The sequence below is a fragment of the Odocoileus virginianus genome, chromosome 6 (assembly GCF_023699985.2).
Source record: "Odocoileus virginianus isolate 20LAN1187 ecotype Illinois chromosome 6, Ovbor_1.2, whole genome shotgun sequence".
Classification (NCBI taxonomy): Eukaryota; Metazoa; Chordata; class Mammalia; order Artiodactyla; family Cervidae; genus Odocoileus; species Odocoileus virginianus.
In genome coordinates, this window is record NC_069679.1 from 35948569 (window position 1) to 35971810 (window position 23242).

The following is a 23242-nucleotide window of genomic DNA, read 5'->3' on the forward strand; positions in this document are numbered from 1 at the left end:
CTGCAATCCACAGTGAAAAATACTGGCTTAAAGAACATTCTGGAAGTCAACCAAAGGTCACATGCTATTTCTTTCTTTTCTAAAATTCCTTTGCTGATAAGGAAAAGCCACTCCAGCTTCACTTCTTAACAAGAGAGAGAGAAAGGGAAAAAATGACAACTTCAGAGCCCAGCATACAGTAAGCACTAAAATATTTGTTAAATTTAAGAAGTCATTAAAAAGTCTACATGTATGTTTTTGTGTTGTGGGTAAAGTTAACAGAGAAGAGTAGGGTGAAGAAGACTTAAAGGAGACAAAGGAGAATTCCAATGTCAGAAATGCTGCCTGGATAACGTGACCAATTTTTTGAGCAAGACAAGGCCAGAGTTCCTGCTTCCTCATTACCTGAGATGCTTTGATTCACTGGCCCAAGGCCAAGAAGCAAAATAGAAAAAGTCCCTTTAAAAAAGGGTACAAGAATTCAACAGGGTTCGATAATTTACCTTATTACAAATTAATAAAATAGAACTATATGTTTTAAATGAGGGAATAACTGCCTGCAAAATCAAGGATTTACACTTCACTTTAAATCAGTCCAGAATGGCTACAGTACAAACCGTACCAGAGAACAAAGTGTAGCCAAACAAAATGAGCATCAGATTAGGTCACCCTGTATAATGGAATCGTTATTAAGTAATATCCCTCAAGATACTCTCCTGAGACTCCTCCCCCTTCAACATATAATGATGCTGACAGTTATAGTGGGATAGGCTATCATTAATAAAAACAGCTCACATTTCTCAAGAGCCTACTTAGCGCCAGGCTCTGTGCTAGGAACTTAATACACCTTACCACTAGTCTCAACATCAGCCTTCATGAGGGCTACTGTCCCTGTTTGCACAAGAGGAAACCTAGGTCCAGATGGAGAGGACAGAGCTCAAAATCAGAGTAGAGGAGGGATGAGCCTGAGAGAGGAAGGACCCTGGGACTCAATTATGCAGACATTAGTCTTCAACTTCCAAACTCCCTGGGCCCCTGTTGGTGGTCTGGGACCAGTATGGCATTTGGTCCCAAACAGGAACAGTAAGTATGTGGCCCATGTGGAATGGGGAAGCAACTCAGAATCCTATAGAGACTGCAGACACCTGATTCTACACTGATGAGGCAGAAGGTATGAGGACAAGGGAGCTCTAGAGATCCTCCTTCAATTGTAAAGACTTTAGTAAACAAGAAAAATAAATATTACATATGTATCTCATAGAAAATATGTTTTTCTTTAGAAAAAAGTATGCAGTGTTTAAATTAGGAGGGGGGGGGGGCGGAATGAAAACGTGAACTCTCAAAAGCAGAAACTGGAATCTTGATGGTTACGTAAGAAAAGAGAAATGAACTGCTGCTGAAATTGGAGGCAGGAGATCCCCGCCCTGGTCATGTCCATTGTCAAATGCACAAGTTTTGGAACGTGTTAGAAACCAAGCACACCCATTTCCAAGGAATTCAACACCATCAAGGAATTTTTTTCCAAACTACATTAAACAGACCCTTTACCTCCCACATTGTTAAGGCTTTGAAAGGAATAGCCAATTTGAATTTTTAAGCACTGAAAATGTCTACATTATAGAAAACCGATGGACAGAATGAAGCTACATTTGTTTTGTTCCTGAGAGCAGATATGAGAGGGATAGATGGAAAATGCAGAATGTTATTTGGAAGACAATTTACTCATTTTAAGCTTCAATACTCATAAACAAATGCGGTTGGAAAGAACTCATGTTAAGAATTCCCCTTAATCAGAGGAAGACTGTTTGGTTTCCTCATTTTTTTTTTTAACGTCCTTATAATAACTTAAGCTTTTGTCATCATTTTAAAAATGAAAGCTGCTTTATCTGTGGGCATAATGCACAGCCTAATGAATTTAAAAGAGGAACACATTAGTTTTAAGCATAAGTACAAGTGGCTAAATGAACAAGAAATTCTTCAGGCAGTACACTGGCTTTTCTGGGCATTTGGCACTATGTGATGGACAAAGATTTACCATGTACCAATCCATTGACCGAAGTCATATTATGATTGCTCCCTTAACTTGACCTCTGTCTCCCTTCCCATACCCTACCTCCATACATATCCACCTGTTTGGGGTAGTGAAATAGTGCCTTGTAGACATTTATCCTTCAAATTTTATTGGAAGAAAGATGTTAGAAAGCAATTATCTAGTATAACTCAGGTACAATTTCAGGTACGAGAGAAACGAAAATTAATTTAATCTGTGTTGAGGTTGGAATTATCCCTAGTTTTGAAGAGAGATTAGTCAGAACCTAGAGTTTCCTTTCGTTTCCAAAGGGAAGGGAGGAAGGGAAGAAGGGAGGGAGGGAAGGAGGGAAGGGGGAAGACTTTGACACTAAAACATGTTTTATGTTTCTGCCAAAGTCTTATAAAAACCTAACATGAACCTCACAGTTAACTACTGACAGTGGCATGTGCTTTTAATTATATTCTGAAAATGTGCAAGCAAGCAAGGCAAAATTTTATCATGGTTCTCATTTACATTTATCATTTGCTCACTACGGGAATAGATAATCACATACAGACATCTGTGGATGATTATACATGAAGATAGGCCTTTCAGGATCAAGTGTGAGAGTTTCAGTGTGTTTCTCTCTATTCATACGCCAGTTGTGAGGCAATTCACTAGAGCTGTCTTAGTGGATAGGGCAACACATGGGGAAGTCCAGAGACCCTTACCCCGCCATGTATAGAAATTCTATAGTAATTTCTCTGATCCACACCCCACCTCCTTCCCACAGTAAAGTTCAGAGGTGACTTTCCTTTCCCCTAGCTGTTTATAAGAATCACTGGGTCCTTTTCAACACTTTCCTTCATAAGGGGTTCTCTATTTCTTCCTCGAGTCAAAGGTGATGCCAGATTATCACTACAGTATCTTGGCTCTTCTGATTCCCAATCAGAATTTCCCCTCCCCTGATTGAAAGTGACATTTTCTAGCACAAAAAAATTTCCAAGCAAAATGGAGTTATGAGTAGAATGAGTCACAGCTGAACATGAACTGAAACAGCAAACATGCTGGTGAAATCCCTCCCTTAAAAACTTATCTGTAAAAATGATAAACACGGTAGCCAATGCAACAACCTGGGTATCAAGTTCATGTCGCTGTTTTTTGCTGGGAACTAGCTCAGCGTGCTCTGCTTGCCCTGCACCAAGGATGCTTCCATGCCAACTCAGAAGGCAGGACCACAATGCACCATCCAAGGAAGACAGGACTCCATGTGACATGGAACAATCAATTAGGGGTGTTTCATCTTCAGAGCTGATATATAAGAGATGCTATCTCAGTCACTATGTGGCAAGACTAAGGAAAATGTGGGTGCCTGGCAAAAAATCCACCAAAGCTATAAGTGGATTCAACCGGAAGTTAATTTTGAACTCTGCCATACTCACTTTTACTTTTAACAAGCTATATTTATTTAAAGGAAGTATTTGCTAAATACAGTATCAAGATCCTTTATATAAAGAAAATTTCAAACTAAGAATCTCTCCAAAGCCTTACACACTCTTTCCTGTCAAATGGCCCTCATCATTAAAGTATGACAGGGTTAAATAAGCCTGTCCCTGAGAGACACAGGGAGTGAATGCAACCTGCAGCAGAACAGTTATAACAGACAATAATCTCCCAAACTCCCAGCACGTAAAGGGGCAAGAATCCACTCAACTTGGCTGTAGTTTCAGGAACATCTGTGAAGCATTTCCCCCTAATCCCAGTGATTCCTCTACTTGTGATCTACCAACAATATTCTATCATTTGTTCCCCTGTCAGAAAAGTTAGGCCAGAAAAGCCAAAAGAGGTTTTAATGTAAAACACTTAAGCCAATGAGGGTGGAATTGATCATTCACTTTTATCCTGGCCTTTGCGGATAAGACACACATTTCAAGTAAGGTACAGAACCCTCCCCAAACTCTATTCCTGCTTTGATCTTGTGATGTTGCAAGAACTCCAAAGTGTCACTGTGCAGTGGTTATCTTTCAGCAAAAATGAAAAAGTTCCTTGGGACGAGATAAGCCCCAGCTCTTCAAAGCTAATCAGAACCACATCACGCAGCACTGTTTAGAACACTGCTTATGACGTTAAGCTTTCCTTCTCTTCAAGAGACAATTCAATTTCTTGTCTTCTATTTACCCGCCAGTCACTCATAACACAAAAGTAGCCTCCAGTTTAGAAAAAGAAGGCCAAGAACTACCCACAGCTGTAGGCACCACCACTGCCATCACTATTCACTGCCCTCTCCATCTCTTTTTCAGTAGAAAAGACAAGACAGAACAGGCAGTGGCTTTCTCTTCCTTCTCCTTTCAGGGTCTTCCATGTTAGAAACCCACCACTGTTTCCAAGTCCAAAATGATGTCAGTGCTTCCATGGAAAAAATTGAAAAATTGCTCCATCACAAGAGGTCAAGAACCCCCAGGTGAGGGACCTTCTTGGTGGTCCAGTGATTAAGACATTCAGCTTCAAAAAAAAAAAAAAAAAAAAAAGACATTGAGCTTCCACTGAAGAGGGCATGGGTTCAATCCTTGGTCAGGGAACTAACAGACCATATGCCACGTGTCATGACCAGAAAAGGGGGCAGGGGGCGGGGAGGGGGAAGGAAATTTGCACAGATGGTTGCCTCAGGCATGTATACTAGGAGGCCCAGTTGTGAAACTACCTGTCTTATCTCCCAGCCAGGCTTGCTTTCCCACAGTCCACATTCAATAACAGAAGATCTAGTGGGATAGGGCAGGCACGGGCAAAGTGGGAAGAAAAACCGAGTTTATAAAAAAAAAAATTTTTTTTTTTTTTTTTGTTTAAAGAAGAATAAAAGTGACAGGCCTGTATCCAGTTCAAAGATAGCTTTTTCGTAGATATAGAGAAAGCCTCCTTATCCAGATCAGACAGCTCTAGGGAAAGCCAGAGAGAAAGAGAGCAGCCTTATCACCTGCGGGAAAGAAGACTTTTCAGGGCCTCTTCTTGTCAAAATGAAATAAAAATCAGTGTTCCAAGAAGTTCCACAGAAAAAGGCCAAATGAAATGTTTAATTTCTTGACCACCTCAACCACAGCGGACCTTACCCACCCACCCCCATCCCCCGCCCGGAGCTATCTGGGGTTGCAGTCTAAGACTGTTTTATCTTTAAAAGATAAACAGATCTTCATTCCTAACATATTTTAGTAAGCGACTGTAATTCTAATTTCAGAACTGTCAGAAGAAAAATTCTAAACTAGTGCCTTTAGAGGTCCCCTACCTCCAAAGATGGAGAAGGAAATGGCAACCCACTCCACTACTCTTGCCTGGAAAATTCCATGGACAGAGGAGCCTTGTAGCTACAGTCAATGGGGTCGCAAACAGTCAGACACGACTGAGCGACTTCACTTCACTACCTCCAAAGATGAGCTTTACTTAATCATTTCATCAGTATCACCCTGGCATTTCAGCTCAACTTTTCCAAGCATCAAATATGTGCCGAATAGAACGTCTGGCAAATGCAAAGAACACAAAGATAAAACAAGCTTCTGCCTCAAAGAAAGCTTTCGTGAGGGTGGGGAGTTGGGAAAATAGAGAAGGAAGCTGGCTCTACTTTGAACACAGGGAGAACATGGGAAATGCCATGCAGAAGTCCAAAGTACTACAGGGAATAAAGTACCACCGAGGAAAGAGAAAGCATCTTCCAGTGCGGAAAGATGGCTCTGACAACAGAATGAAAGTAACATTTGAGGGGAATCAAGAAGGAAAGAGGATGTCAACAGGCAAAATGAGGGGTGTTCATGGAACCATCTGTTCTGATAGAACAGTCATTCTGAGACTCTTGAATTTTGTGAATTAGTAAAATCTCCGGGGAGCGGGGGGTGCAGGGGCAGGAGGGGACACAGGGAGAAAGGATGAAAAGAGTAGTAGTGGTAAGAATGAAAGAAGTTAAAAGACGGAATATACTAAGCTAGGAACTCTGTATTCCATAAAATTTGCTTGGGCAGAACACTGGCTAGAAAGGTTTTTCTCCCCCTAGGAGAAACAAAATAGCCAGAATTCCACTGATTGTATTTCTTTATTTAATTTTGCAAAGGATAATGAGATAAATAATGACTATCTATTAGTACCATCATTTTATAAGTAAAGGAGCATTTTCATTCCAAAACTGCAGGAACCATTTCATCTCAGAAACTTAAAAAATGCCATTCCTTCTCATGAAAGTGAAGTGCTAGTCGCTCAGTCATGTTCAACTTGGCGATCCCACGTACTGTAGCCCACCAGGCTCCTCCATCCATGGAATTCTCCAGGCAAGAATACTGGATTGGGTAGCCATGCTTTTCTCCAGGGGAATCTTCTACAAGGACTGAACCCAAGTCTCCCACACTGCAGGCAGTTTCTTTACTCTGAGCCACCAGGGAAGCCCTCTCATGGAAGGGTAGCTGGTAATCTCACTACTCAGGTGGAAATTCAGTCACTGCCCGCTGTTTAATAGGAGTCCGTGGGTTAAGAATCTAGGACTCCAAAAAGGCGATGAAGGAAATGAAGATGAAGCCACAATGTAGGGGTTTGGAATGGCAGACTGAGGAAGATATATTCAATTAGACAAAGTAAAAGATAAGACTTTTCAGGGGAGGAATAAGGGATTAACATGATGTATAATCAGAGCTATGTTCCATAGTTCACTGTTCAGAGTGCATGATATAGAACAGAGCAGGTGGAAGGGGCTGGGCCCAAGTGAGACTGAAGTGCTCAGGCCACCCAGGAGGAGAATGCAAAGTTCAGGTGAGAGGCGCTGTGGGCCTAAAGCAGGGTACTAGAAGAATGGAAAGGATTTAGCAACAAATTATACAAGGAAAAGAACAAAGAGATTTCCAGATTTTTGAACCTAGGTAAAGGAAAAAAAAATATGACAGTGGTATTAACAGATAAATGAAAATTCAGGAAGGGTACTAGATAAGAAGAGGAAATTAATCATGTTGTGGTGAAGGGCAGGAGTTTGGGAAAGAAGTTTGGGAAAGGCTGGGGACACAAGACAGGACACTGGAGAGTCAGACGTGGAAGGCTTGAAAGGGGGCAAGCTTACCTGCTTCATCACTTGTGGATGTCTGGGCCCTCGCTATATGCCAGGCACTATACTAGGTGCCAGAGGTACACTGAAGACCAGCAGACCTGGGACCTGCACTCACAGAATCACACAGGTGGGTGATTACTAACTGCATTAGAACGTCTAATTTCCGAAAAAGGGAAAAGAAAAAAATAGAGAGCAGATACTTGGAAAATGACTTCAATTAAAAGGCAAAATGAGACTACCCATGGAACCAGAAGGCAGTTAGAACAGTAGGAAACGAACTGGAGCAGACAATTCCTGGAAGTCAGTGCAGGAAGAGTTTCAAGAAGCGAGTAATAAGCAGTGCCAAGGGGTGTTAAGAAGCCAACAGGGACGAGGATCGGGCAAAGGCCACTGACCTGTTCAGTGAGAACAGGACCCCCCCGCCCCGTGCAGAGTTGAAGCAGGCGGGACAGGATTTCCAAGGGTTAGTGAGTGAGGAGATGGTAGGAAAGCGCAAGTGACAAGACTTCTCTTTCAAAAAGTTAAACAACAAGAAAGGTGACGTGAGGAAGTGAATTTAAGGGATATCTTTATCAAAATGGGAGTGATTTCAACAGGATTAATGGCAGAGCAGAAAGGGCCAGCAGAGCCAGAGGAGGAGGAGAGAGAAGCCATGAGAGGAAGAGGACTGCTGGGGCCCAGCCCAGGAAGAGTGGAGAGGTATTCCATCAAAGACACCAACCAGGGCTTCCCTGGTGGGTAAGGGTTAAGACCGCTGGTTGGGGAACTAAGATCCTGCATGCTGTGCAGTGTGGCCAAAAGAAAGAAAAGAACAGAAAAGAAACAGTGTCACCAACAGGTCAACACCGGCTCCTTGGAGAGAAGGGAAAAGGAAACAAGGGAAGATGAAACGATCTGGAAATTCAGATGGCAAGAACGGATGTTGGCAAAGGTCTTGTTAGCCATGGCTCTTTGCTGGAAATATATGGGGAAAGAAGAGACATCTGCTGCGATCTGAGTGAGACATGAACAGCTGGAGAGTGCTACTGGCCACCAACTGTACATTCAGGCTACAAACATTTAAGCAGTGCCTTCCACACACCAGAAACTGTGCATTTACAAGTGGGTATAAGTGAAGTCAGCAGGCATTTATTAGTGCAAGCAAATACTCTAGGCAAAAGAGAAACTGATTGATTTTATCACTCTCATATCTAGAAAAAGATCATAAGCAATAACAGGTGATAATTACATATACTTTGAAGATTATGTATGTGCTAATGGATGAGATCTCACTATTACAGGAGCCCCAAATCCATTCCTCAGAAGGAAATAGATGGTGTTAGTCCATTTATCCCACAGACACTGCATGCCTGAACATCAGACAAATGAGCTCTGAAGAGGCAAGCCATGGTTCCTGTCTTCCAAAAGGTCACCATCACGTGGGATGTCCTGAAAGCTTCTGCATGCTCACAATTTTGGCACGTCTGAGTGCTCAGAACATTAGCTGAGCCAACCCTCACAATTTTTATGCTTCATTAGGAGGTAAGACTGGCTAACTGAACATTTTTAACACAAAACTTTTCTGGACACAACATGACTTCAGGGAATGGACTGGACCAGAAAGCAACACAGCATGGTTGTTCAGTGCCATTAAACCCCAAGATGGAACTCAATCTTAAAACTACTGCAGCTTTAAAAATTACAAATTATGTGTATCATTTCCCTGCACATGGCCCTGCATATGTACTATCAACTACAATTTCAGGAAAAATGCTCTCCTTTTCTCAGCCCTTGAGGCTCTTTGTGACCTGGTCTGTCACCTCCTGCACCATCCTTGTATATGTGTGCATGTGTGTATACACACACATATATATAAATGCTTAAAAATACTTTTAAACTAGAGAAGAGCATCTTACCTCACCTTCTTGGTCTAAGTAAGCACTGTACAAGCCAAACCCAATTTTGGCTTTATTCCTACCATGTACAAGTAATCATTTAGTATGTGGTAGGAAACGGGTTAAAAGGGAGGAAGATCACGCTTTATGCTCATCCTGACACATTTAGTTCCCTAATCCTCTTGCAGAGATAGTTTAATGATTAAAAAGAAACTAATAGCATGTATCGATACTGTGAAAATATGATTAATGACTTTTGATTATTAGGTAAAGAAAAGCCTATTAACTAACTTTCAGGTTGGGTAATTTACTCCATTAAAATCAGCTATGGTGTTTCAAGATTTAATGTATTGTTCAAATTCATGTATGCAAACAAACTCATTAAAATTCAGGACCTCACTCAGAAACTCACTGCATTTAAAATTCAGGGCCCTAACAGAGCACACTGAGCTCAAATATTTAAATTGAAACATTTGTCCTTCCTAGACAGGGCATTCAACACTGATTTTATTTATATTTTCACCAGAAGGAAGAATTCAATATGCCTGAGAGTTTGCAGCAGCTAGAAGGCTCTGAAGAACTCACCCCTTATATCATCACATTAACATCCTGCACCCAAGGCCAAGGGCTGTCTTGGACACCTCCTTATGCCAGGTGAGGCATAAGGACCTTCACTTTGGGAATGAGTTTAAAGAAACGGTTCCCATTTGAGCTTAGTTAAACGCATACAGTCCTAAACTTTAAAGCACATCCCATTACGTAACCAATATGTTTCCACTCATATTTTTTATGTAACTTATTCTAATAGGTGCTTAAGTTATCTGGGAAAAACCAAACTCTCACCATTTACTGAGCCTGGCTGCATGTGTAGCCCTGTGTTAAATGCTTCCCTCCAGTACACTTCATTAAACCATCCCATGATAGTTCTTTGCAGAAGAGGAGACAGGGACCAAGGAGGTTTAACGGATATGATGATGTCACCCAGCTGGTAAGGAGCAGCCCCACCATGCGTCTTGCACCACATCAACTCCTTGTGTGTGTTACTTGCTCAGTCGTGTCCAACTCCTACAACCCCATGGACTGTAGCCCGCCAGGCTCCTCTGTCCATGGGGATTCTCCAGGCAAGAATATTGGAGTGGGTTGCCATTTCCTTCTCCAGGAAATCTTCCCAACCCAGGGATCGAACCTGAGTCTCCCGCACTGCAGGTAGATTCTTTACTATCTGAGCCACCAGGGGTAGCTAATCTTTTTCTCTTTCAATATTTCTGAGTCATTGATGGGGCAGAAACGCTTAGGGCTTAAAACCACAGACTCTAGAGCCAAATGGCCTGGATTCAAATCCAAGTTGTTTCTACCACTTATGAGTTCTGTGACCCTGAGATGTTATTCAACATTTGTGCCTCGATTATCTCATTTGGAAAAATGGAAATAATAACAATGTACCTGAGAGGCTGTTATGAGAATTAAATGGATCAACCCATGACAAATGTTAATTCATATAAAATGCCTAAAACTGTACCTGATATATAGTAAACACTCAGTAAATATTAGCTCTTATTAATTAAAAGCAAGTGTTGTAACACTGAAACCCCCATGGATCACCAAGGTTCTCAAAGCCGTGTGGACCTACCTTCAATGAACTCAGACTGAGTTCACCCACACAGTCACACACACATGCCTTTCTGTGACTCCCATGTGCCAAAAGTATTATGCACACAACAATGCATTTCGTTCTCAAAATAAAACATAACAAAATTCTTGCAGTACTCTTCCTTTATCAATAAGGAAAATGGTTAAATAATTCACTCAAAGCTCTCAACAGGAATTAGCAGAATCAGGATTTGAATTTGAGTCTCTGTCTCAAAAGTCCAAGTTCTTTTTTACCTATTCAGTTTTTACATCTGTTTTTACCATTTTGTGAGTAAAAGTGGTGAGTGAGTCCACTGTCACCACTTAGGATCAGAGTTTTGGAAGGGACTATAGAGTGAATCTTGGAGAAGGCAATGGCACCTCACTCCAGTACTCCTGCCTGGAAAATCCCATGGACGGAGGAGCCTGGTAGGCTGCAGTCCATCAGGTCTCTAGGAGTCGGACAAGACTGAGCGACTTCACTTTCACTTTTCACTTTCACACATTGGAGAAGGAAATGGCAACCCACTCCAGTGTTCTTGCCTTGAGAATCCCAGGGATAGGGGAGCCTGGTGGGCTGCCATCTATGGGGTCGCACAGGGTTGGACACAGCTGAAGTGACTTAGCATAGAGTGAATCTAGCACAACATTCCCTGTTTGCTTATGGAGAAAAAAGGAAGCCTGGGAGGCTGGCTGCTGACTTGCCCTAAGTCACATAAAGAATGCCACTGCCACAGTGCCATGTTGCCACTTTTTCCTCTCAGATGCTGGTGGCCCACCTCTAGGAGGCCCCCAGCCCTGCTCTAAGCAAGAATGCAAATGCTAAGTTTGGATCCAGGGGCTCCCTCCCCAGTGAGGCAAGTTCATCATTTTAGCAAATGGGACTTTGTAATAACTAGCTTCATTACCGTACCTTTCCACTTTCTGGCTCAACAACAGCGTTCTAGAGATCCAGGGTCAGCAAACAAATCAGGTGTTAGACTGGTCTACAATGTCACTGTGAATCTGAGGAAAACTGCCAAACACAGCTTTACAAACAAAACCCAGAGCAGAGCCAATTTCACTCTGGAAAAAAAGGAAAGGAGAGGCTAACGTAAAGTTTAAATTTAATGTGTCAAAGGAAGGAAGCTCACAATTAAAGCAGCAGTTTCTAGCACTCTAAGTCTAGCTGAGACCAACAACATACGTACAAGTATAACAAACCATTGGCCCCATGTGGAGAAGCAATGCTGAGATTTCCGATATAATTAGCTTCCTTTCCACAAAAGACTTGGATTCATAGTTAAACTCTGTCTCCTCCTGCCCCGGTTCTGCTGTGTATGTATTTGATTGCTTCCTATGGGACTGGGTTGGGAAGCCAGGAGACAACCCGAAACCAGAGTCCGCTGACCTTCCACGGCCAGCAAGCAACCCGCTGCGTGTTTGCATTAGCTGTTACTGGGCCTTGTCCAGGGAAAGGCTGATTTCATCCTTCTACTCAACACGCTTCTCAAGGGTTTGCTGGTCAGTTTACACAGTTCTTACAGACCACTGGAAGTGACCGCTACCATGGGCTAAGTGCCAGAGCACTGAGTCCCATGGAAAACATCAGGACTCATTCTGAGAGGCGCAGGTTGTTGTGGACAGATTGTGGTTCAGAACTGAGCTCAAGGCTCAAGTCTGGGCTCCTCTACCTACTCAGCTGATGGATCAAGAGTCTATCACTCTCTCAGAACCTCGCCTTCCTCATCTAGAACATGAAGAAAATCTCTGTCTATGGACATGATTACTGAGGAGTTTAAACAGGGATGTTAGTGAAAGTGCTCTGTAAGCGGTAAAGCGCCAAAGAAGCGAAGGGGCAACCAAGGACGTCCACTGGTCTCCCTGTAGAAAATCCCCAGTGACTCCCCACTGCTCTCAGGATAAAGTCCAGACTCCTGAACAGGTTTAAAGTCCCTCCACAACCTGCCCTCTGATTGCCCTTCAAGTTGACCCCGAGCCACATGCCCACCTACTGAGGAGGAGCTCCTTCAGGGGGTGTCCCCCTGACATCTGCAGGCAAGAGCCCCTCCTCCCGACACTCCAAATTCGACCCAACTAAGGCCTCCTGAGGTTCTGATCTTAACCTCCACATCATTCTCTCCTAGATGCCCTCCCCTTCCTCTCCTCGACTCTGTCCTGACACCCCACATTAACCCCTCTGAAGCCCTTTTCATCACTGTGTTCAAATTGCCTGGACACTTGCTATTCTCTTCTCAATATTTTGTGGACTGAAAAATGCTGCTTACTAAACAAATAAAATTAGTGAAAATGACTCGGTATCTGACATTAGTAGCCTACTAATAAATCATTACAGTTCCCGACCCCAGCTTCTCCCTTTTACAGATAAAAACAAAGGCAAAAAACCAAAAACCAAAGAACAAACCCACTAGTGTCCACCTGCAAAAAGAAAAGAAAGCAAGTGAAGTCGCTCAGTCGGGTCCGACTCTTTGAGACCCCATGGACTGTAGCACGCCGGGCTCCTCCATTCATGGAATTTTCTAGGCAAGAATAATGGAGTGGGTTGCCATTTCCTTCTCCAGGGGATCTTCCTGACCCAACTTACCCACAATCATTAACTTAGGAAAAATCCTTTTTTCTTTATAGATACTACTTGATTTCATAGACTCATAGAACGCTGCAGCCAGAGAGATTCTCAAGACCCCTGAAGCCTGGACTTTACAATGAGAAAACAGACCTGGGCTAATGTCCTTAGGAAGGACCTATACCACCACTGACTGGAAACATGCACCATCATTTTTCAGAGCACTGTATATATAGTAAACCATAGTAATGAGATCCCAACATAAAATAAAATATAATGATGTTTATCCAAATTGAAGGCTGAAGGGCTAAGACAGAGACACACCTCTGATTTTATATATATATATATTTTATATATACATATATATTATATATATTTATATATATAATATATTATATATATGTTTTATATATACATATATATGTATTATATATATTTATATATATATTTTTTACATATATATATGTTTTTACATTTCATTGTTATGGAATTTGTGGATTTAAAAGAAATTATTTCACTTGTTTCAGTACTTTTTCATGCTTTTAATAAGACTGGAAGTTTTCAAAACAATAGTAAGTAGACAAAGGAAATGCACTTACTAAAATGATCCTGCTTGTGGACAAAGTCCTAATCTGTTCATCACGGGTTATGACTGAGACAAGCACGCAGTTCCCTGACCAGGGATTGAACCCTGGCTCCCTGTACTGGGAGAGCAGTGTCTTAGCCCCTGGAAAGTCCCCCAGAAATGAACTCTTACAATTCAACTTTTAAGTACAACACCTTATATTTCCTGTATGTTAGAAACTGTCCTTCTACTTTATACATCAGGAAAGTATCTACAAATTGTTAAAATAACTACTGCCAGGTTCTCCCCCCATATATACAAAATTACAAAGTCAAGTGGGGAAATCATGATTTTTTTTATTATTTAGTTTTAAACACTATAAGAAAACAATGCAGTCAAAAGTTACCATATTTTAGGCAGAAGTTTCTCACTTCTCACCCAATAATTTACTCCAATTTACAAAAGCAAAAGAGGCTGAACAAGTAGCCAAAGTGATACAGGAGGCTGAACAAGTAGCCAAACTGATACAGGAGGAGGGTAGAACGCTGTTTTCATCTTTCTCTCCCCTATTCAGACCCCTCTCCCCAAATCCTGATAGGGGTGATGTGTTAATGGAGAGTAAAATGAGAAAGTGGTCTGAATCATTTCAAAAATGGAATAGTTAACTCTCAATAAAGAATTGTTTTCCATGCCATCTCAAGATTTTATTCAGAGACCTTAAGATAAAAAATTCCTTGTTGAAAACCATAAACAGCTATCCCATTCAAATTCATAAACAACAAACAAATTACAGTAGGGTCAGTCACTGACATCTCACAATGTACACACTTTTTTTTCGTAATGGATTTTTTGGATGAGATTAGAATATTTTGCAATACCTATTCCAGCTAAGAAAATATTGCATAGGGTCATAAGAAATGAACTTTTCGGGTGGACCATGCTGAGATCTTATTAATAGTTCCCCAATCAGGGATCAAATCTGTGGAGTCCTAACCACTGGACAACGAGGGAATTTCCAGAAATGAACGTTTTTTAAAAAATATTTATTTATTTGTTTCATTGCACTGGGTGTTTTGCTAGTTGCAGCGTGCAGGATCTTTAGTTGGGGGATGTGAACCCTTAGTTGCAGCATGTGAGACCTAGTTCCCTGACCAGGGATTCAACTCTGGCCGCCTGCACTGGAAGAGCAGAGTCTTAGCCACTGGACCACAACGGAAGTCCCCCAGAAATGAACTCTTAACAATTAAACTTTTAAGTAGATCACTCTATATTTCATGGATCGTGTATGTTAGAGACTGGCCTTCTATTTTATACATCAGGAAAGTATCTATTAATTATTAAAATAACTAGCCAAGTCCTCCTGCCAAATATGCAAAACTACAATGTGAAGTGGGGAAATCATGCCAGTCCTAACTTTGCCAGCAGAAAACTGTGAAACACTACATATTGCTTAAGACTTTGTGGCTGGTTTCTATCATGATGAGGTAGAATTCCATACCCTACTGAGCTTCCACAAAGTGCTCTGAAGTCCTGCAATGCCGTCATGAGACTGCAAGCAGTACTGTCACCCAGCCTGTCATGGTGACAGTAAGCCTAATCTGACGAACATGGGGACGTGCAGAGCTTTCACACTTCCTCCCAGGAGCCAAGAATTAAAATTCTGGGCCCAGGAAGATGAGAGCTCTGTGGAAAATATCCAAACGTTCAGCAACAGGTAAACACCAGAGTGCATAATTAAACTGATGTTGAATGCTACAGATTAAGCCAGCAAGAAAATACTTTGTCACAGTCAAGGAACAGGGCTGCTGTAAGAACTGTTTCTGAGTTGTCTCCATCACTTTATGTGCTTTGCTAAGGAAGTCCTGAGCAACTAAGTAACTTAAAAAAAAAAAAATAGCGCAGACATTTCTTCCTCTGAAGACAATCAGGCACCTATTTCCTTTAAGGTACTTTATAATTCAATGCAAAATAAGAAGAATCCAAAATTTAAAAGTGAACAAAAGAGAAGGACACATCTCCAGACACAATATATCCAGCAATCACTGATGGATACTATTTTAATACTGAAATTTAGCCCCAACACACTGGAAAGCAAATACTACCTATTCACTTCAGAAAAAACAAAACAAAACCAAAAACACTCATCAGTTCCAAGGATACAGTCTGCCAGACTGGGCCCAGTGACATCCTCTATCAATATACATGGCAGAGCAAAACTATCTACGAAATGCTTCTTTTTTATAACATGGTGGGGGGCGGGGGAGTGGAAACAGCAAATGTGTAGGATGTTGCACCCACTCTCTCTACCGCTCACATCAGGAATTTGTCACAGTCCTTGGTCTTGCTGAGCTCAGATAGGACCTGAGAATGCTATACAACACAGCATGCCAGGAGTCAGCTACCAACTCAGCACTGGCATTCAGGCTGAAGCCCATTTCACCCCAGCTCTGTACAGTCCTCAACCCACTATAACCGAAATACTGAAACCAATCTTCAGAGAAAGCCACTTGGTGACAGTTTCAAGACTCCCCCAAACCCTTCATTTAAGCCAGATAGAGGTATTTTTCCATATTATGTAATTACTAAAGGATAGTAAGAGCAGAAAACATAACTGCAAACATTAGTTTTCCTCTAGACATGAAGCTGTTCCACTGAGATACACAAGCAGTTCTATGTAATAAATGTTTATATTCATCCTTTTCAAAATAGCATTTGGCTTTATTCAGCCCAAAGGCCCAGCCCAGTTCCAATCCACTCACTATGCTGTCAGGAAAACCAGTGCTGGGCAGAACACAAACACAAACACAGCTCCATCTGCTAATTAAAACTGGGCATGAAGCTGTTAACAGGCATCTGTTGCATTGTTTGCAGCTAATGGGCAAAGACAAAGCTGAAATGGCTCTTCTAAAGCAAACCCAGTGATTTCACTCATTTTCTATTTGGTATTTATGTTAGTGGGGGGTTGGAAGCAGGGTGTTAAACAGCTTATTATGGAGACTGGAAGACAAGTGATATATCTTTTGGAGTCTAAAATATCCCTTTAAAACTGATTATAGAAAGACAGCATTAGATGGAGAAATAGTGTTAGGAATTCAAATTAAGCACTTTTAATCTCATCTCTGACATCATCTAATTATCTAGAATACTATGAAAGATAATGACTAAAATTCAAGCGATGCTGTATGGCTCATATAGTGCTTTATAATTCATCCATCCAGCCATTCACTCATCCAGTTGATCAGTCATTTAATAGAGGCCTTGGAGACTTAAAAAGTGAGTAAGATTTGATTCTTGCCCTAGGGAACACAGAGCATCCCTGAGAAGTTGGCATAGTATTAATATACTCTAGTATAGATAAAGAAACTAAGGCCCAAGAAGGACAACCAAGTCACTAAAGACAAGAGAAGTAGGAATAGCAGATGTCACGACATGAACCCCGATTTGACTCCAGACATATTGCTCTTAATTCACTGTGCAGTCTTCCTAACACTAAACACCGACCAAGCCACTTCACTGGCTACTTATGTCTCAGGAGCTCCATATTATGCTATGTTCCACGATATTACTCACCATCTAACATCAAGTTCCCCATTCCCCACTCCCACCCTCTTCTCATCCCACTGTGAAAACTCTTTCTTGCACATCTTTCCCATGTGGCAATTCTGACACACACAAGAGCTCATCTCCAGAACGGTCCTGTGTCCAGGCAGGCAGACCTGACCTAGAGCCAGTCAGCCTCAGGCCATGTCAGCAGCTCCCAGGTCTCCCAATTCTGGTTCCATGTTTCTTCTCAGATTCAGTTATGAGCTTCCATTAAAATATCAACTGCTAAATTTTTCCCTGTCTTCAAAGACCAGACATTTTCCACTTAGGCAATATCCAAACCTATTTCCCTCCAGCATTTCTCAGAGGATCCAAACAGTTTCGGTGCTGTTGCCAAGAGAACCTCCTCCCTGGTTTGCTGCCATGCAGAACAGCTGGCGAAGCTCTTTGTTAAAGTACACATATTCTTAAGACATGTCCAAGTCTGTCTCCAAGACTCAGTTTCCTACTTTAATTTGTTGAATGGCTTTTTGCATTCAGTAGAACTGAGGAGACGAGTTTAACCCTTCATGATCAGGTATTACACTCTTGAAACAGTGTTATTTTCAAAGCTATCACTTAGGTGGGAAGTCTACTGACACTCTGAAAGAACACAATGACATTAAACTAAGGTTTTACAGACAAAATGTTCAACTTGAAGTTGCCTGAAAGTGTTCCTTGCTCAGTTGTGTCTGACTCTTTGCGACCCCATGAACTATAAGCCTGCCAGGCTCCTTCCTCTGTCTATGGAATTCTCCAAGCAAGAATACTAGACTGAGGCCATTCCCTTCTCCAGGGGATCTTCCCGGCCCAGGGATTGAACCCACATCTCCTGCATTGCAGGCAGATTCTTTACTGTCTGAGCCACCACGGAAACCCTGAAGTTGCCTGGCCCTTGCATATTTTTGTTTGAGAGGTTGAAATCAAGCAAAACAATGATGAAAATAAAAATCAACTTGTACTACATATTTGGATTATGCTCAGCCAAATGCTGATATCATCTTGGATAAAAATGTAAATATGACAAAGTTTGTTTTTCAGTCAATAAGTCTTGATAAAAGTTTTGAATTGCTACCAACCAAAAACAGTATTTAACTGTAAGCTGGGGTCAGCAAACTCTTTCTGTGAAAGAACAGTTAGTAAATATTTTTAAGCTTTGTGGGACACATATGGTGTCTGCTTCATATTCCTTGTTTTGTGTTAGTTTTTAATAACCCTTTAAAAATGTGAAAACCATTCTTTGCTTGTGGACTGCACAAAAACAGGCAGGAGGCTACATTTGGCCTGTGGGCCATAGTCGATCAACCCCTAAACAGAGAAAGTGCATCCAAGAAAAAAATGCCAGGGAATAAATTGTCTAAAAGCACTCTGATGGGACTAGACTGCAATTACCAGTACAATATTAATACAATGTCATGAGTTACTTTGCACATGGAAGGAATTTTAATGGCAGGATGCACTTTGATTCCCTAACCTGAAACAACAGACATAGAAAGAAAGGGCAAAGGACAGTTAAAACATGCTGAGTTAGCCCACATAAACTTCTATAGGACTCTGAGTTGTATTAGCACTTACTGTTTCCCTCAAGAGATACAACTGATCCAAATGGGAATACTTTAACTTTCCTCACATATAAGCAAATGTGCAAAACTGAATTCCTCCCTGGAAAAGATGGTAATTTGAATTTACAGCGGTGATCACGCTGATCAGAAATAGCAGCAGCTCAACTATGAGAAGCAATCCAGACTTGGGTTTGAGGTTTCACTAGAGGTGCTTCTACAAGCATCTGATCAGCTGCGTGATCTTGACAGCATCAACCTAAGCTTGGTTTTCTTATTTATAAAACTGGGGCACGGATATCATGTAGATAATTTCTAAGGCTCTTTATGCTGTTCAACTATGACTATACTAAATAATAAAACCACTCAGGAAATACCCTAACAGGAAGAGGGGGGCTGGGCAGGGGAGAGACGGTAAAGGGAAGAAGCTGAGACTGTCCTGTTAGAAGACAGGGCTGCGTTTTGTCTGTTTTCCCAGCCCCAGGTTCAGTACAGGCCATTCCAAGATGTCCCTCTGCCTTCGTATCAATATTAAAATGTACCCACATCCCATAGGCAATATAATTCAGAGAGACTGCACTACTGGTTCTTAGTTGTCTTCATGGTACATTTTACATACATTTAATTAACCGTTGATAATGATTATGCAATCCATGGGGTCACAAAGAGTCCGACATGACTTAGAGACTGAACAACAACAAAAAGATTATGTAAGGGGCTTGAGGAGCCAATCAAAATTTCTTTTTCAGTTCTTAAACATCTGAATTGAATGCAGGTTGGTTGTTGGTTCTAGGCACTGAACCCACAACTTCAAATGGATAAAACACCTCTACTCAATCGTTAAATATTATCTGACTGATACATGAAGATTCCCAGCAAGTCAGTTGAAAGAAGCATACCCTCCACCACCCACTAGAGCAGAAAGGAAATGAGGGGAGCCAGGATATCAGAGAAGATACTAGAACCTTAGATACATGAAAGAAGAAAGTATCTGTGAGACAGCTGTATCTACAATCAAAATGACTGTCTCCTTCCTTTCATGAAGGCAGAATCCTATCAAAATAGGGTCGAGAGGTGGCAGATGTCCTTTTCTAAAACTACCTAAATTTTAATAAAGCAAATTAAGACAGTAAATGTAACTCCATGGGAAGAAACAGCTATTTATACATATCGCCCGAAACACACAACACACACACACAAACCCCAGGTATTAAGAAATAGATCTTTCCTGTGACGTAGACCTTATCAAGTTTTGTCAGCAATCATGTGGCAAATCTTTTCCAAACCCAGTCAGAGAAGCCCTGGAAACTTCCATGCTGAGGTGCCTCAAGAAATAATTGTGACTGGGAGGAGGTGGACCACCAACGCTCCCTTCAGCAACTTCAGACCACCTGGAAACCGGGGTGAAGACTGGGGGCATGGATATTTCTGCTAGAGATGCAGACCCTTCAAGCCTATGTTTGTGGTCAATGTGTGTGGAACATTTCACTAGAATGATGTTAACATTCACCTTATTTTCCTAACTTAACTTCAACTCCAAAGCATTAGGTTGCAGGTAACGTATTTTTTGTGCTGTTTGAAGGCACTGGGCTACCACTTCCTGTCAGAGCTCTTGAGGCTAAAAAAGAGGCATGGGATTTCCCCTCCTCCATGTCAACTGAAGACACAGCTCAGAGCCTCTTTTTACCACAACTACTCCATAGAAAATGCAAAGGCCAACATCATACATAAGATTCACCCCTTTAACGCCTCCCTCCAGGTCTAAACTTTTTCAGGATGCTCACTTTCCTGCAACCCTCCACAAAACCAAATTTCAATCATTAAAAAAAAAAAAAAAATTCACGCAAGAAAGATTGTACTCCTTCAGAATAAAAAGTAATTTTTCAAAGCCACTATTGTAAAAGGAAGCAGACACCCTCACAGAAAAAGTGGGACAAAAATTAAGACCAAAAAAGGAGGAAACTAATAAAACTGTTACAAACAAGCAAAAGTCATTTAAAGAGCTTAACAGAAACAGCCTCAATGAGATGTAGTCACTTTCCATGCAGGATTCTTCTGAGAGGCTCACTCACAGAATGGATCAAAGGCGACCTGCTTGACTCGTTAGAGACTGTCCTTTACCTTCCGGGCTTCAGTGTGCACTCAACAATGAAAAACGGTGATTTGGGGTTTTGACATGAGAACCAGCATCAAAAATTAACACCTTTTGGTGGCTACAACAGCTCCCATCAAATCTCTTAAGAATACACTTGAGACATGACATTTAAAATCTGCTTCCTCAGAAAAGAAAAAGTCCCACTCACGAATGACTGCCAAGAACTTGCAACTCAAACTTCCCTAAGCCCAGACATCATAACACCCAGGAGGTTATGTCAATCCATAAGAAAGATGCCAGAACAAACAAATGATAGCTTTTCCCAATGCTTATACCCCAATACTCTTCTTTTAAGTGATAAATTATCCTTAAAACATAACTCATTACCATAGCACTAGCCCCCCTAATAATCCCAGCAATTCATGATGAAATACGCTGTTAGAACCATTTGAAAGATGCTTAAGTGAGCTGCTATGAGAAGCCGTAACATCACCCAGACAACCAAGAGCTAAGATTCCTAAGGTGCTTAATTAACTGCAGCTATGATGTTAAGGTCACTAGTACAGGCAGCTTAAAACTAGCTCTGATTTGCTCTTCTTCAGTTCAGATTAAGTCTGAGATCTTGTTACCTGAACACAGTCTTCCAAAAGTAGGAAGGACAGCTCCCAGCCAAGACCAGAAAAATCAGAATCAACTGGAAGTAATTGGGGGGTACATTGCATGTTCTGATTCGTTCAGCAAGTAATAATTAAAACAAAAAGGAAAATACATAGAAAGCAGGCAGAATGTAAGACCAATTTCCCAGCTGAGAATTACTAAACCTTCAAGGCTAAGAATTTTAAAAACTGAGAAGTGCTGCTTTGCAGGGGAGAGTAAACCATATTTTCCTGATCATACCATTCCAAAAGTCACCAACCCTCCCAACGCCCATTAACACTCCCAGAACAATTTAATGCTCCATAGACAGTATCTCATTATTAGTCACTTTTTGCTCTTTCTCCTGCACTTGATCCAGAGGGAGTAAATAGAGAGAAATGGTAACCAGTACTCCCAGTAACTGGAGAAAGTTCTACTTTCCATTTCCTCTCCCTTTCCCATCTTCTCTCTTCTCTGCCCCACCTCTTTACTGTATATTTTGCTTTTCCTTTCTATTTCACACCCAGCTCTCCTTTACTTTTTCCAAGTATCCTCATTTCGTTCTCGGGTCCCCTTAACTCATCTACCTTTTCCTACAATTTCCTCATGGCATCTCTGACCAGACTTCTTGCAGCCAGGGTCCTTCTCATCCCTCAGCTCTCAATCACTCTTTCCTCCGAATTCCTTTCGGATTCCTGGGTTCTCCTCTACCTTGTCCCTTGCGTCCTCCGTCCCTTTACTCCACGGACCTCCCATTCCCACTCCCCCAACCCTTCGTTTCCCCCTTGCATTTCCTTCCTCTTTTAATCCATTTCACACCCACTACCCCCTTCTCTTTCTCTGTGAGGTTTCCTGTGTCCCCCGACTCTGTCCCTCTAAGCCCCCTCCCTGTCACACCCCCAGCCCTCTCATTTCCCCCAATACCCCTAGTCCTTGTTCTTCTGGTTCCTCCTCCTCCTCTGCCCCCAAGTTCCTCCTTTCAACCCTCTCAGCCCCACGTCCTCACCGCCTCTCTCTCTCACGCCTTCACCCTTTCCCACTGTCCTCGCTGCCCAGCTGTCCCCGGGGTCCCCTCCCTGGGGCTCCCAAGTCCCCCCACCGCTCTCTCCCGGCCCCCTCGCATCCGCCCCCCATTTCTCACTCCCAGTCCCCGGCCGCAGCCCCTCCCTCACCGATGGTGGAGATGAAGGTGGTGTTGAAGGCGTCTTCGGAAAAGCGGAATAGCAGGCAGGTCTTGCCCACCCCAGAGTCGCCGATCAGCAGCAGCTTGAACAGATAATCATACGTCTTCGCCATCTTCTCGCTCCGGCCCTCTGACCGGGGAGCCAGAAGAGCGGCGGAGAGAGGCGGGGAGGGGGCCGCGGGCGAGGGGGCGTGCCCGCCGAGCCGCTGCTCGCCCCGCCCCTTCCCCCGCCCCCTTCACCGGAGAAGGCCTGCGCGCCCCGCCCCGCGTGGCCAATCCACGGGGGTTTCGTAATCACCGCCGGCGCCCCAGTGTTTTATGGGACTCGTAGTTCTTGTGAGGCGCTTCGGGCGTGCCTTGGGCAGGCTGTCCCCGCGGCCCCAGAGGATAAAAGAGGATCCTCTCTAAGCTGGCTGACCCGGCATTAGGCGTTTCCTCTAGAGCTAGGCAGGGAGGCCGGGCTTCCAACTCTCCGTGTTGCGCCACCGGAACTTA

The 23242-nt window shown here is 42.4% G+C and overlaps 1 protein-coding gene across 1 annotated transcript in view; it reads right to left on the bottom strand.

The window, feature by feature from the left end:
• The window catches only part of RAB8B (RAB8B, member RAS oncogene family), a 70420-nt gene extending 47475 nt beyond the window's left edge, over positions 1-22945 (bottom strand). The window contains exon 1 of the mRNA XM_070469161.1: positions 22737-22945. Within this exon, the coding sequence (XP_070325262.1) occupies positions 22737-22860 (124 nt within the window). The 5' untranslated portion in view covers positions 22861-22945. The remainder of the gene's footprint in view (positions 1-22736) is intronic.
• Between the last annotated feature and the right edge of the window lie 297 nt (positions 22946-23242).